At 40.3% G+C, this 15900-nt stretch overlaps 1 protein-coding gene across 1 annotated transcript; it reads right to left on the bottom strand.

The window, feature by feature from the left end:
* Positions 1 to 768: 768 nt before the first annotated feature.
* LOC309716221 (endothelial cell-selective adhesion molecule-like) lies at positions 769 to 4525 on the bottom strand (the record flags this gene model as incomplete). The annotated part of the gene is made up of 6 exons (XM_082549899.1): positions 769 to 1879; positions 2355 to 2490; positions 3367 to 3489; positions 3707 to 3725; positions 3949 to 4100; positions 4471 to 4525. 6 exons carry the CDS (start codon positions 4523 to 4525, stop codon positions 1342 to 1344), a joined length of 1023 nt encoding a protein of 340 aa, XP_082406025.1. The 3' UTR covers positions 769 to 1341.
* Between the last annotated feature and the right edge of the window lie 11375 nt (positions 4526 to 15900).

Genomic DNA, 15900 nt, shown 5'->3' with positions numbered 1-15900 from the left:
TTGGAGTGGCACAAATAATTTGTGTTGCATCTTATTGAATGCAGAACAACTGATTGTTCTGTAAATAGTTTGAAATGGTTATTTAAAAAATCAAGGTAAAAGGTAAATGGATGCAAATAACGTTGTTGTTTGCAAAACTTGTGCATAGGATTTTAAAATTGACAATTTATATTTGCATTTAAAGTTATGAAATATAATTCATTAAACATGTTTGTTGTTGTTACAGTAAAAAATATCACTTTTTCTACTCTGATTTTATGTTTTTTGTCTGATTTTAGATCAATTGTGTTAATACAGTATGTCAAAATGACAACATAACTGGAAATTCAGACACGTGAGGTTGTGCTGAAAAGAATGATACCAAACAAGTAAACAGTTTTTAAAGGTGAAATGTAGAGGTCAAATCAGAAGTGGTTAAAATGGCCAATTATACCCTGGACCCCAGAGGGTTAAACATTTTTATAAAGTAACGCAATAGTTACTTTTCAAGTAATTAATTACTTTTAGAATATTGTAACTCAGTTACTAACAGTTACTTTTTTGAAGAAGTAACTAGTAACTATAATTAATTACCTTTTCAAAGTAACTTCCCCAACACTGGTTATTAGTACTAGTCAAGAATATAAGCAAATTTACTGTTCTGCAGTCCTAAACAGCTCAGTATTATCAGAAGCTTTTGCTCATCTGTATTTAAAGAAGTGAGTTTAAAAGCATTTTGAAAGCAAGTTGAAAACCCAACAGAAGCAAAGCCAAAAAAAAGGATTAGGATACTTTGCAAGGGCAAACTTTATCACACAACACATTATGTTGTCTTTTGATGTCTGGTGCTGAAATAGAGTTAATAATACATAGATTAAACCCAGTGTTTATGAGCAACATTCTCCTTCTTAAACAGTAATGACCTATGAGTCCTTCAGGTAGTTTCTCTAAATAAAGACAATGGATAAAGTGTAGCATGCTGGTGCTCTTTTTTTTCTGTCCGTGAGATTAGCACACACAGCGTTCCAGCTGCGGTTAGTAAATGGCAGGAGGAAAACAGTTTGGAAGAAATTACATTTAAAAATCTAAATATGAAAAATGAAAACATTAAAATCCATAAAGTAGAAAAGATGATACTGGACAAATGTATGAAAATCATATCTATACATAGTTTCAAATGTGTACAGTGCATACAGAGTACAAAAGAACTATAAGTAAGTATTCTTAAAGGAAGTAAACAGTGTGTCTGAGAGCTTGTTGGCATCAGTAAATGACCTTTCATTTTGAATTCTTTGCTAAATATTAAAGTCCCTTTGAAAAATCAGCAATTGATCCTTTGTGAGAGTATTCCCTTAGCTCATGCTAGACTAGAGATCCGGCCTGGTTCTGTGCAGGAACCATAATGGGCACGCCTCCCATTCGGGTGATGTTGGAGGCCATGATGGTGGAGGTGGGTAGTGGTGGCGGGGAGGGAGCGGTCTGGAGCTGCAGCCGAGGCTGGTTGTACGTTTGCGGCAGCGCCTGTGCCTGAGGCAACTGGGTGTAGCGCTCGGGTCTGGGCATGGAACCGCCATTGCTGCCGGCCTCGGGGGACAATGGCTGTTCACGTGGCAGGGTGGTGTTGTTGTTGTAGCTGTAATGGGTGGGAGTGGAGGCCCCTTGGTGGCGGGACGGTCTATAGCCGGCATTGCTGCCTGTGGCGGTGATGATGGATGCAGTGTCTGAGGGGGGGCGCTGTGGATACTGCTGCAGGTGGTGGTGGTGGTTGTTGTGGTGATGGGAGGACTCTTTGTGGTGTGGGCTGGAGGCGATGGAGGACAGGGTGCCATTCTTGGAGATGATGTCAGAACCCATGCCGCTCTTAGCCCATGACACACGCTTGGGAGCCTGAGCATCCTCCCTGTAGACATCGAGGTGCAGGATTACTTATTTGTGGCGTGTAGATTACTTTTAGAAATGCATAATTAGTTCACAGTAACACTGAAATGGAGTACTTCATTAAATCTTGAAACTATGGTAATTTGTTTCTGCTATCACAGGATATGAAAATTAAATCTGAAAAACAGGCTTCTTAAACAGGTGTGATAGAATCACTTTAGTTTGAGAAATGTGCAAGATCAAAATGTGCATTCCTGTGCAATTGGTACATGTCAAAAGTAAAACCTGGGTCATCTGCAAAGGACTAAAATGAATTTGATTCAAAGCAGCAGCAACAAGAACTTCATCTACCAACGCTGCCACTTATGACTTGCCTGAACTGACACTGTTTAGCACTGTGGCAAAAGGGTCCTGGTTCAGATCTGCTGGCCAGCTGAGATGCTGCTACGAATTTTAAATGATAAAATTCTGCTTGCATTTAAGCCACACTGACTCACTTGATTTCATTGGCCAAGTCATCCTCGTTGTTTCTTCTCCTTATCACGAAGACAAAAGCGAGGCACACAAAAAGGAGGAAGATGAAGCCAGCCACTGAGCCAACTGTGGCACCAACAATCACCCCCACTTTATTGGCTGGAATTAAAGAACATACAATTACTATCTCAAAGAATTTAAAAACACTTTTATTACCTCATTTCGTGTAGAATCAATAGTACTTGTACAGCACTGGCTAGAAAAGCAGATTAATGTTTTATATTCGAGTCATGTAAAGATGTCCTTTCTGTTTGACATAGAGATGGACTAATCAGGTGACCAGTTGTGCTGTGGCCTAGCAAATCAGTTTTAAGCTACAATTCAGTTTCATTTATATAGGGACAAATCACAACAGCTGTTGCCTCAAGGCGCTTTATATTGTAATGTAAAGACACTACAATAATGCTGCGATGTTGATCACTAATTTACCGCTGTCCATTGTTTTCAGGCTTCTGCAACATTATATATTCCCAGGACGCTAGGTTGTGTTGGGCATGGTTGACTGTCCAGACTCATGTTAAAGTAAGACAAATTCAGCCAACTTTGACAAAAGTATAATTTTCTTAGCTGCTGAATAGAAAAGTCAGCTAAGCTAATGGTTACAATGTAAAATGTCACAGCCCTATGCTAGCAACGTTAAACATGTCTGGCAAACAGGGTTTGTTTTTTACTTTGAATCTGTGTAAGTCATGAGTGATAGGGGTTTATAATGATACTTTTGCTAAATTATTGTATATTTGTAATATTTTAATATATATGTAAGAAAGTTCGCTGCATATTCATTTAGTTTTCTTATGACGTGTCAGCAGTCATAAGAAATTAGTAGGATATGATCGTGTCCAACAGAAATAATTAATTACATCGATGCTCGCTGTTCATGCTTGATAATAGTGTATCTGAATGTGTGGTCCATAACTATTTTTCATCACTTATTTTTATTAATAAACCATAACCAGGGTTACACTTGCTGCGTACAGTTGGTAATGTGCAGGTCGATTGCGCAGCTCTTTTCTGCCACCGTGTTGCTGGCTGTGCACACGTATTTCCCCGACATGTTGCTGCTCAGGTTGTTCAGCTTCAGAGTGCCAGTCTTCTCATCTAACACAGCAGTTTACATGGAAAAGACAGTCAAACACACATGAAGACACATTATTTCACATGTATAACAGTTCTCAAAGATGTGCTAAGTGACAATCCCAAAAGACGGTGTGCAGGCTGCTTTTTCTATCAATAATTCACATTTATAGCAAACAATGACTCTTTGTTTTTTTGCTGTGCACTCACTTTGTTCTTTTATCAGTGAAAATGTTTTTACATTTAATGAATGTTTCTTCCTGTAAAGAGTAAAGTAAGGTGAGACACTAAGGGAAATAATAAAAAAAAAACCCTGTATCCTTTCCCTTCCTGAGTTCTCTTTCTTCCCCTAAATCTATTTGATTGTGATCCTACTTTTGGATCATCTATCTGCACAGCACAGTAGTATTAGAAACCTTTAAGTCTTTTCTTGTCTTGGCTTGATATACAGCATATTAGACTTAAGTGTAATTGTTTCCTTACCATCTTCATCTGGCTGGTGTTAGGCATCAAAAAGTTCCAGGCGATACTCTTGGAATTTGGGTTGCCGCCAGTGTACCGGGCCTGCAGCTCCACATACTGACCCTCGATCACTTCTCCATTTTTCAGGGGTATTAAAAAGTTGGCCCATATGCCTGGATGAAGGAAGAAAGGGAAAAAACACACTGTAAAAATCACAGTTTTTTATTACTTTTATACACCACTGTACATGTAATCAATAATTGTAATCTCTATATTAATTTCTATTGTTAATCTCTGTCTCTCAGACAGTGTGTCTTTTGTCTGCCCCCCTCACAGCCAACCAGACGTGGTAGAAGAAGAAGCCGTCGCTCCCAGAGCAGAGGCTTCTTCCTATTAAAAGAGGGTTTTTTTTCTTCCCACTGTCACCAAGTGCTTGCTCCAGTTGCTAGAATGTTCTATGTAATACCGCAGGGTTTATCCTACAGTATAAACTGCCTTAATGTTGTGATTCAATTGAATTGAATTCTGACTCTGAATCATTACCTGTACAGTTGAAGGTGCAGCAGGAAACCTGTTTGGGTTGTTCTTTGTTTCTCATGCCTGTTTCATGTTTGATGTCATATTTTTTATAATAAAAAGGTTATAAGCAGAATGATATTATAAGATTAATGAGGATCTGCTTAGCTTCTTTTTAATAATTGCCATTGATACTCCGTGTACAGGAGCGGAAACAATACTATTACAGGTGCAGTGCAGTGAATTACAAAGCTTTTTTTCTTTACTTTTTGCTTTTTGCTAATTATCCAGTGCTCTTCTGACTTATTTCTAATTTCTTTTTACGTGTATCTAAATATTTGATATGGACTCTGTTTATTTTGTACTTTTTTTTACTGTGTCATCAGAGTGACAGGTATCTGTGCATTCATCCCTATCCAACTACATGGAGATATATCAGTGGATATCATCCCCCGATGAAAGAAGCTCATTTCAACAGAGTTGTGCATATTAGCATATTTATGACTTCCTTTGTGTCATGTAGGTGAATGTTACATCGCTAATTGCAAATTCTAATAAACATTCTACCCCAGTTGTGTGTTCATTTGCTTCTGTTTTGCATTTAGTATGATCACTCCTGATAAATTACACAAGTTTTTTTTCTTTTTCTTTTTTCATTTGAATCTATTCTTTGGAAACTTTGACTTTTACAAGTTATCAAAAAAGACAGACAAAAATGTTTATTTCCTCAGGACTACTGTGTGAGTGCAATTTTGACTGGGGATACACATGTAGTTTCTAATATTCCAGTCCAATAATATATATCCTAATATTCCAATATGTCTGGATGTGTTTCAACAGCTGCCAAATGGCCAAGATGCTTTTAGAAGCTCTTATGTTTCTGTAATGTGTCTAAAATTTGGCAAAGACTTTTTTTTGAGAAGGATCTTTATCGGATGCTGATAATACCTACATTTAGAAAAAAACAGGAATTCAGTGCACAATGTTCCTGCTCACTGCAAATTTATTGTGACTAAAGAGATTATTTAAAAATGATTATTATTTGTTTCAAAACAAAAAAAATTCTCACTTTCCATGAAAACAAACTCTACAATTATAAGTATTTTATCATATTTCTGCCCTATATTAAACAAACACAGATTTATTGAGGACAGTATAAATCAGGCTTACACAATTCAGCCATACGCCACATCTGTGAAATAGTAAGATCTTGCTCAAGCTCTGTCATGATAGGAGGCAATAAGACGCAGGGTTTATTCAGCACGGACTACTTTTATTGAACTGTAGCACCAGTGTACGTGGCTACATCAATTTTCCAAAAACATACAGTGTTCCAGCGACCTCTAGTGGCCGGCCCCATAGTAGCCTTACTAGTACAAGAAAAATAAATCTCACAACATCTTCCCCTTTAACAAAAGTACTTTAAATATAAAACAGTGTTGTCAGAACGTACGACATCACAGGGGTAGACTACCCTCAGTCCTGATAAGGTATTATTCTGCCCTTAGAACATAGAAAGGAGATAGTCCTCAGTCTCCCTTTGGAGCATCCCTTTGGCAAACCGTGTCCCTATTGACTGGACTGGGCAACAATGTCTTTTCGAGTACTGCAATCGTTTGCCAGGGGCCATTGGGCAGAGGAGTAGTCACGAGGGGTTCCCGTCGCTGTGTAGGCTTGTGCTCTCTGCAAAAGTTGCATGATCTCACCTTGTGTGTCATTTGAAGTCCAATGGTGGGCCACCACACTGTTGATCTTGCACGCTCTCTACATTTAGTTAGTCCTTGGTGGCCTTCATGTAATTGGTCAAGGACACTGGGTCTGAGTGCTGTGGGAATTACAATGCGATCGTGGTAGAGCACTAGACCGTCTGATTCTGAAAGGTGGCTTCTGGCTGCATAGAAGCCTTGCAGTGATGAACTCTTTGCCATTCTCAAAGGCTCTGGGTCCCTCTGTGTAGCACTGTGAATTTCCTCCAACTTATGTGACTTGATAGGTTTGCTTGTCACTACGTTGCTCACATATACCTTGACCCGGCTGTCTGTCTCGAACTGATAGCATCCATGCAGTGGATGTCTGGAGAGTGCGTCCGCCACCACTAACTGTTTACCGAGAACATGCTCAGCAGTGACACTGAATCACATCAGTCGCATCAGCAGTCTCTGACATCTCAGTGGTGTTTGGTCAAGGTCGTATGAGTTGATCAAAGGCACCAAGGGCTTATGGTCAGTTTGTACACATACATGACCCATGCCTTGGATGTAGCGGGAAAAATGTTCACAGGCCCAGACAGATGCTAAACACTCTTTTTCAATCTGTGAATATCTTTTCTCTGCATCTGTGAGAGTGCGAGAACAAAAAGCAACAGGCCAAAACTCCCCGTCATGGTCCTGTAACAGTGCAGCATGCAGGCCATAGCTGCTTGGACCTGTTGAGCTTAAGGCCTGATGCTTTGATTGTCAGTAATACTGCATCTAAGCGTTGGTCATGCTCCTCTTTCTTAGCCCCGAAAACCAGTATGTCGTCCATCACAATGACAGTCCCATCTAGGCCCTTGAGCAAAGTGCTCATGAGCCGCTGGAAGATCTCGGGTGCTGTTATGCCAAATGGCAGACGCCTGAAGCAAAACCTGCCCATGGGAGTTATGAACGTGGTCAGTTTTTGGCAGCTGGGGTCCAGTGGAATTTGCCAGAACTCACTGGAGGCATCCAAAGTGGAGAAAACTTTGGGGCGATCGTGGCTCAAAGAGTTGGGAGTTCGGCTTGTGACCGGAAGGTTGCCGGTTTGAACCCTGGCTCGGACAGACTCGGTCGTTGTGTCCTTGGGCAAGACACTTCACCTGCCGCCTACTGGTGGTGGTCAGAGGGGCCGATGGCGCGATATGGCAGCCTCGCTTCTGTCAGTCTGCCCCAAGGCAACAGTGGTTGTGTGACTGGAGGAGCTATTGGCTTTTGCGGTATGTAACTTACTTTATTAACTTACATTACAGCAAATTTATGCATTTTGTCCACGTGTTTATTTTTCTGTTTTGCAGCTGGTCTGAAGGCTGGTGTTTATTCTCTGCTGCAATTAATCATGACTTGCGGTGAAGCTCTATGGAGTGGCTCGATGGACAAAAACATAAATATTACACATGTGGCCCAGAGAAAGAAGACTCACGTTGTGAGTTTGCTAACCCTGATGTTTCCCTGCACATCAAGGATTGCTGTTAAAGCAGAATTGAAGTGTACTGTTCAAACACAGGGATTTTAAGTGGCACCATAGTGGGTTAAAACAAACAAACAAACATAAAAAAAAGACATGTCGGTTTTTCCTGTGACTTTCATATTGTGGACAGTTAGAGCAAGGAATGCCAATTTCTCATGGTGAATCTTCAAAGACAGAGCAGAGTGGGTCTGCTTCAGTGGCGCACTGATCAGGTAATGAAAGCTGAACTTGTGTGAATTTCACTCTGGGTCTGTAAAAACTCAGATGAGCAATGTTCTGCCTGTAAAACATTGGTTTGATGTGTAAGTAACTAATCCACACCAGGATTATTTATAATAAAAGCATTTTTTTTTTAAATTGTGGATTTACTACTTTTCCTTGATTATTAAAGGACTACAACACCCAAACTAGTCATTACCTTTGCTTTAATTTTTTCTTTTTTTTTATTATAGCGAAAGTAGTCTTCAGGAAAAGTTCTCCAGGCTTCTTGAAGGACATTCAATTCAGTTCAATTCAAGTCAAGTTGGCTTTATTGTCACTTCAACCATATACAGTTTAACAGTACACAGTGAGGCGAAACAACGTTCCTCCAGGAACCAAGGTGCTACATGCAACATAAATTTACAACATAATTTAACAGAAAACTCTAAACTAGCTAACTAAGAGGCCTAGTTAGCTGGCTAACTAGGCCTTCCTAATGTGGGAGCCAACCAATAGGACCACTCCCTCCATGTCTGCGACCAGTGAGACCACAATCATCACCATCTAACAAGGTACCAGTGATATGAGACACATATGTTGCTTTCCACTTGTATGCACAATCATATTGGGTCATGGGTGGTATATGGGAAGTCTGGTAAACAGGTCCCTGGTGGCAGGAAACTAAGTCCGTGGGTCAGAGGGGGCCAGCCGAGATTCAGTCTCTGAGCATGTTACATGTAGGACACTGGGTTCTGTGTTCCCTGTTTAGTTTCTGCCCATGTGTTCCTTCTGTTCTCTGTCTGTTACTGTGTCTCTGAGTCCAGTCTGTGCATTTCCTGTTTTATTTTGAAGGTCTGTGTCTTATGTCAGTGTGTTCAGTTTTGTGCTCTCCCTGTCTCGTCTGTGTAATCAGTGTCAGCCGTGTCTCCCAGCTGTGTCCTTTCAGTCCTGTTCACCTCTTGTATTTAGTGTCTGAGTCTCACCCTGCTCGTCGTTGCGTCGTTCTTCATTCTACTCTGTTTTTTCTGTTTGCCCGGTTTCCTGTCTGTTGCTTTCCCAGTTTAGTTAGTTTTCTGTTCAATCGGCAAACTCCCAATAAAGACGGGTGTTTTGACTTCACATTTGCCTCTGTGAGTCCTGCTCTTGGGTTCCTGCCTGCCTTCACACAGCCATGACATTTTCTTCTTTTTTTTCCTGTTATTTATCTTCCTTCGTTGAGTCTCTGTTTCCTCCTTTTCTGCTTTTCTGCTTTGCAGTTTTTCACTTTTTCCTTTTTATTTGTTTCCTGTCTTTGTTCCTGCTGCTTTTATTGGAAGCAAGCTCCTCTGCAGAAAGAAACGCAATGTAGGACACATGTAGCTTTGGAAGATGGGTGCAACACTGACTGTCCAGCTCAGCTCAAAATTCAGTGTTTAGACATTTTCCTAGCTCTCCCATCTTCTTCTTCTTCATCCTCCTCCTCCCTTGGTCTCCTCCTCGAACCGTCTGGTACTGGGTTGGGGGGCAATAGCACAGGAGCATCCTGGCCATTGTCTCCATCGTCATCTGTGTCACTATCAGGAACACTTTCAGTGTCGCTCTCAGATCCCTCATCTTCCCACCACCTGATTTCATCAATAATTGGATCTTCTTCTGCTACATTATTGTACACGGGTTGTTCTATTTCTAGAGGTGGATTTCTTTCTGTGTAATCTCCTGCTCCCATCTCTGCTCTATTAATGACCAATGGTCGTTCTATCTGTTGGGGTGGATTTCTTTCTATGTTATCTCCTACTCCCATCTCTGCTCCATTAATGACCAAGGGTCCTTCTATTTCCTGGGGTGGATTTCTTTCAATGCCATCGCCTACTCCCATCTCTGCTCTAAAATTTTCCCAGGGTCCTGCTATTTCCTGGGGAGGATTTATTTCGATGCCTCCTGCCGGAACATCAACTGCCTCCTCTTGTTGTGGCAGTTGATTATCAACTAAACCACGCAACTGATTGATTTCAATCCAGGGGAACATCCTGTCAACTGCTCTAAGATTTCCCTGTTGCAGCAGTGCCAAAAGCAGCTCATTGACTGCTAGTCCTACACCAACATGGTTTTGTTCACCATCGTCATGGTTTTGTGAGCCGTCTCCTCTATCCATTTTTTGAAAACAGTCTGCTTTAATAGACTGGAGGAAACTGGTCGGTACAGCTGTCAAACTTTAGCTGATTGGTACAGAACTTTTAAAATGTCCTTGAAAAAGAGTTTAAATCTCTTTAGGAAACTGTTTAAAAACACGAAGCAAATGTGAACTAATCGCAACTGATTGCTGTGAGGAACACTGCGAACTAACGGCTATTTAAGGACTTTCAGATCAAAGTCAAGATTTTGATTGGTTGTGCTTTGAGCTGACTTTTGTGACGTCATCGAATTTGGTTCATTGTGATGACGGTCAACGTTCTGCTGATGAAAAAATGTCGCCGGTGACTGAAACTTTTACAGGAGAAGCATTTCCCACAAAGCCTTGAATGAATTATAGTGACAGAAAGAAAGAAAGAAAGAAAGAAAGAAAGAAACAGCAACAACTACTAAACAGAATTTTTGCACGTTTAAAATCACCATGGCAATGCGCATGCGCATATTCTCCTGCACGCAACGGGCTTTGGAGTTGACGTAACGCCGCAATGCATTGTGGGAGCACCAGGCCACGAATCAAAACAAACACACTGTAGCTCAAAATGAAAAGGACGGTGTAGAGACAGTTTGTGTCCACATGCAAAGAGACGGTACTTGCAAAAAGTAGCGTGCATCGGAAATGTGGACCCGTATGAAAGTGGAGTAGAAACCCTGAAGACCAAACCGCTGTTGACTTAGCATGATCTGTTCTCGTACCTTGTCTGTAAAGTCAGCGCATACACGGCGCACCAGTTTCGCCGTCATAAATCTCTGGAGGCGCACATCCAATTCACCAAGGACTGGGTGCAATTGTGAGTACGCCGTCATTCAAACCAAGTGAAGTCAGCTTGAGTACTACGAGTAAAATGCGTTTGATTTCCCTCCGAACATTCAGATTAGTGCAGCATAAATTCATTCATGAGGGGAAATTACAGTGAGAACATGTGGAAGCTCTGTTAGATGGATGCCATAGTGAGTTCAGTGCACTGATGTGACATTGTCCTGAAGGATTTAGTTATTCTCTATGGTTAATGAAATTACACTAATTAATTCATATTTATTATAAATAATCCTAATTACACATCTTGCTTCCGTGTTTGTGTGCTGTGTCACTAAATACATTTTAGTGACACATTTTATTTTAGTTTTATACATTGATTAATGACCTGCAGAATCGCCTTATCATATTAAGTGTCCACAATTGTCACTTAAAGTCGAACTTTATGCTTTCTCACTCTTGAAAGTGATTACATCCTTGCATTACATACTTAAGTTTTTTGCTGATAGGTTTCTAAAAAGAAACATGCAGATTTAAAATATAACATGCAGCTTTCTATATATGGATACATAAAAACACTTTAGTTGTTACATTTATGATTAATGTATTTGAACGTAGACACAACACATTTGTGTCGGCCTTGGCTTATTAAAGTTCGTGTCTTGAACTTTGCCTGTGTGTGTTTCAGGTACTGCACTCTCAAAGACTGAATCAACCAGCATTGCAGCCATGGGTCATTGTGAGCATCACAGGGAAGGTTGAAGCCGCCCACTGCAGCTGTATGGCCGGAGTCGCGGAGACCTGCACCCATGTCTCTGCTCTTCTGTTTAAAGTAGAAGCAACAGTGTGGATCTGTGGCACAAGGACTGTTACAGATGAACCTGCATACTTGATTTTGCTGGGTAATATGACCAAGATACAGCCAGAGGTTGGCCATAAGATAGACTTCTCCTCTTCAGCTGCCCAAAAAAAGGCTCTCAATCAAAACATAAACAGACCATCTGTAGTGACAGGTAAAAGAAGCCGTCCTCAAAACAGAAAAATTCACAGGCACAGACGGTATCCACGCGCCTTCACGTCTGCAGTGCCCGGTGGTGCTTTCCGTGGCTCGTTACAAACGATGTGACATATATGAAGTCGTAAGTGTTCGTGTATTTAATATCGTACTAGGCAGATTTACTGCATTACCATTTACTACACATTTACCTGTGTATGGCTATTGTCAGTACATGTTGCTCATTGTAAACTTTCTTTAAGTGTGTAACATTCACAATGATACTGTTGATGGTAACGTGTATGATTCCAGCGTACCTGACAGGGACTATTGACTTTTTGTACACAGTTGATTATGTAAAGCCCCTTGCATTGGATTCATAATCAAGTTCACTGATTGACTACCCTGCAGTGCTGTTTTCCTGTATTCCTGTTTCATCCACTTTAATGAAGTGTCCTGTGTTATAGTAACAGTGAGTTGTGGATTCACTTAATGAATGCCTAAGTTGGGCTTTAATCTGCCTTAGACTTACTGATCTTCTTTGAATCAGCACCACAATAATCGTAAGGGCACTGACAAAACATACAAGTATAAATAAATAAAATCTATAGAAAGAGAAATATGTTTGATATGTTTTTATTAAGTTGCACACAAATAGCATTCTCTGCCAACAGGCTCAGAAGACAAAACTATGTAGAAACTGTGGAGGCAAACTTCTTTTCTCATGTAGTAATCACATGTTTAATCATATCACATTAGTTATAGTAATATCACTTTCTCACTTTACTATAGTAAGAGCACTCCCATCACCAGTTTACATGCATGTGGAATGTTAACACAGTGAGGCCATTGTAATGGGAGACGTTAAATAGATAGTGGGATGATCCTAGTGTTTCACTGGGATGCTCTCTCCACATTGCAATGTGTTTATTAAACCCACTTCAAATCAAGCTCACTGGGTGTGTTGCAGGTTATTGTTAAAATTTCCATAACAAAACACATAACAGACCGGAACCACAGAAGCAATGTGTACAAGCAGGTGGCAAACACAAGTTTTTGAAGTATTTGTACAACACATGCCTCTGCAACAGCTTCAGTGTTTCCTGGAATTGATTCGGAAACAATAACAAAGCTAATATCTATCTGTTATGACAGTCAAATTTCCCCCAAATAGTCTTGGTTGAGGTCGAGTGACTGTGAAAGGTATATGATCACAACATTTTCATAATGAACTATTCAGTGACCCCTCTTCAAATATTTTGTCACAGGACAAACATAATCTCTCATAGCATCTTTGTCGTGATTTTACAACTCTTTGACCTTTGACAAGTGGACCCTAACATGGCAGCAAAGTGCAACAATGTCTCTTCGTGTGCGGGTCAAGAGTTCACGGTATGCATTTAATTTCTTGCATGTCTGTAAATGACTAGTACAATGGTATAAATAATCCTTCACATTTTCCAGTATAAAAGTGGAAAATATATATAAATATAAAATAAATATATTACATCGTCTCATCGGGGCAACCTAAAAGACTCCTTTTATGGCTAGTCTTTGCACATCATAATAACACAGAAGAGAAGAAAGCAATTCATTCTCGATTGCTCTTAATTTCAGGGGATTTTCCAACCTGTTTTGGTTCAAAAGAGCCAAAGGAAAATCCTCATCAATGTTAGAGTGACAACTACATGCTTTTATTGCATGTGCACTGATAATGCTTACTGTCCTGTCATTGTAAGTCAGTCAAAATACATAAATAACACGTTGTGATCATACTGAAGACCACAGACGGCAGTCCAGGCATCAGGTGAGATAAAGGAGCTGGAGACATCACCTGATAAAGAAAAAAAGAGAAATGGAAAAGAGAAGTCTCCTTTATTGCACATTTTTCACCAATCACAAGCCTCTTCTCCCCCCTTCTGCCACCCTAGACTTTTGACCAATCACCGATCAGGATGAATTGCATTACTGGCTGATAAGGATACGTTGAAGAGGATGGATGGATAATAAAGCAACATGAGCATAAATGAAAGCAAAAATATTATGCAAGCATCAAGGCACAAAGGAATTTCAATTGGTTTACAAAAAAGAAGCCAGAACAGCGCAGCTAATATTACGTAACTTTAGGTGGCACAGAAGGAAATCCTGTGCTCTAAACAACGGAAACAGTTAAGGGAGATGAGACAGAAAAAGAGGGGACACACACACACACACACACACACACACACACACACACACACACACACACACACACACACACACACACACACACACACACACACAAAGGTACACAGAGGACAATGACACAGGGGGAACCTAACCTAGACTTATTTGCACATGTGTGACTTTCTTAGTCTCAGACAATTTGCATGTTAATGATCAAGGAACTGACCTCACAGCCGATTGTTTGTCAGTGGTGCTAGTTTCAGTCATTGTGGAAATGTACTGTTTAAAAGGTTGGGGAAACCTGTAGCCAGCTGAGACTGAAGAAGTGACTTGGTTGAGTGACAAAATGTTTCTCCCACTGAAAACGCTACGTTGAGATTTACAGAGTCAATCTTTTGGGATCTTATAAGGACATTTTAAAAACTTACTCAGCATGGTTGTTTTTTGTGGGTTTTCCTTTTTGCTTGTTTAAGAGAATAGTAATTGTATTTTGTTCATTTCATGAAGAATATAATCTCTGCTAACAATGTAGCTGCGATTGACTGGTGTTCCCTGAATGCCTCACATACAGCTCCAGGACATTCAGCCAAGAGTCACTGATCCAACTTCAAGATTTAAATCCCGGATAAGCACATCTGGTGTTTAAGACTTTGCTGCTTCCCTGTTGACTACTGTAATTTGTTACTTTCAGGATTTCCTAAAAATCAAAGCAAAAATGACAGGGAACAGAAAGGGAGAGCATTTTTCTCCTACACTGGCTCCTCTGCACTGGATCCCTCTTAAATACAGGACTGAATATAAAATACTATTTTTACTTCTAGAGTCTAATTTTTTTACATGACACTGTGCACTTCAGGACTTTCAAATATGAAGTTTTTTTTGTTTTTTTTAGAGTCAAACAGGAACTTGTACTTAGTCATGTTACTCCTGAGTGATCTTATGAAGTGATGATTTTCATCCATGTAACCTGACAAACATTATTGTTGTTTTGGTTAATTTTCACACACAGCTAAAGCTTTGAGCACTTTCCTAGTTTCTACTCACTCCGTTATGTGCTTCCATGTTTCATTTGAACTTCTTTGGTCCATCCACATAAATCCATCCATAAACACGAATCGATTCTGAATTTTCCTGTACCAGAAAGAGATCTGATGAAGGAGGAGCAGAGGGGAAAAGCTCTTCATTTATGTAAGGCTTTTCTCTGTTTTTGCACTTTTTTCTTTCAGTTGTAAATCAGTGTGAGTTTCTCCAGCAGGCTTGCTTCTTTCCTCCTCGTCTCCCATCCAGTACAACATGGTAGGCTGAACCTCACTGGGATTTATGTAGCACCTCTACAGCCTCATTCTAGAAAATTCATACACAATAACATTCACAGCTGTTTATTGCTGTATAAAGACTATGCAGAAGCAGAAGGTACTGGCTCATCAAACTCTCAACAGCAATAATGTAGACATATGAAGTTGGTGGGATTGTTGCAAAGCAAACAATCAGGCTGTGAAGTGTTTTAGCTTTATGGATATCAAAGGGTTGCTCAGTGAATCGACCAATAAAATCTGACACCTTGTGGACAGATGATACCATTACAGCTGATAGAATCACCGGGTTTGTTCTTTTTAGGGGTTATTTTTATGCCTCCAGTGTAACAGTGTGAGCTGTGTTGAAGTACTGCGGGTTCAGTAGAGGTCTCAGGACACCAGTCCTCGAGGCCTGGAGTTGCCCACCCCTGCTATAGAGGATGCATAGGTCTGATCTTGGAAAAACGAAATGTGTTTGGCAAAAAGATGAAGAATCTTTTTCAGTTCACACAGAAAGCTCTGATCCCAGGATGTTTTTAAGGGATTGTCATACTTTTGACATCATTGTATTTGCTGATTATTCATCAGTTTTGTATCTGTTCCCTCTGTCCTCTCCATGCTGACCTCCTACTTCCTGTCCATCTCTCCACCTCAGCTATCTACTCAATTCCTCT

This window comes from Aulonocara stuartgranti (genome assembly GCF_965226115.1).
Source record: "Aulonocara stuartgranti genome assembly, chromosome: 10".
Lineage (NCBI taxonomy): Eukaryota > Metazoa > Chordata > Actinopteri > Cichliformes > Cichlidae > Aulonocara > Aulonocara stuartgranti.
The sequence above is the reverse complement of the archived record's forward strand: the minus strand, read 5'-3'. Positions and strand labels throughout refer to the sequence as shown.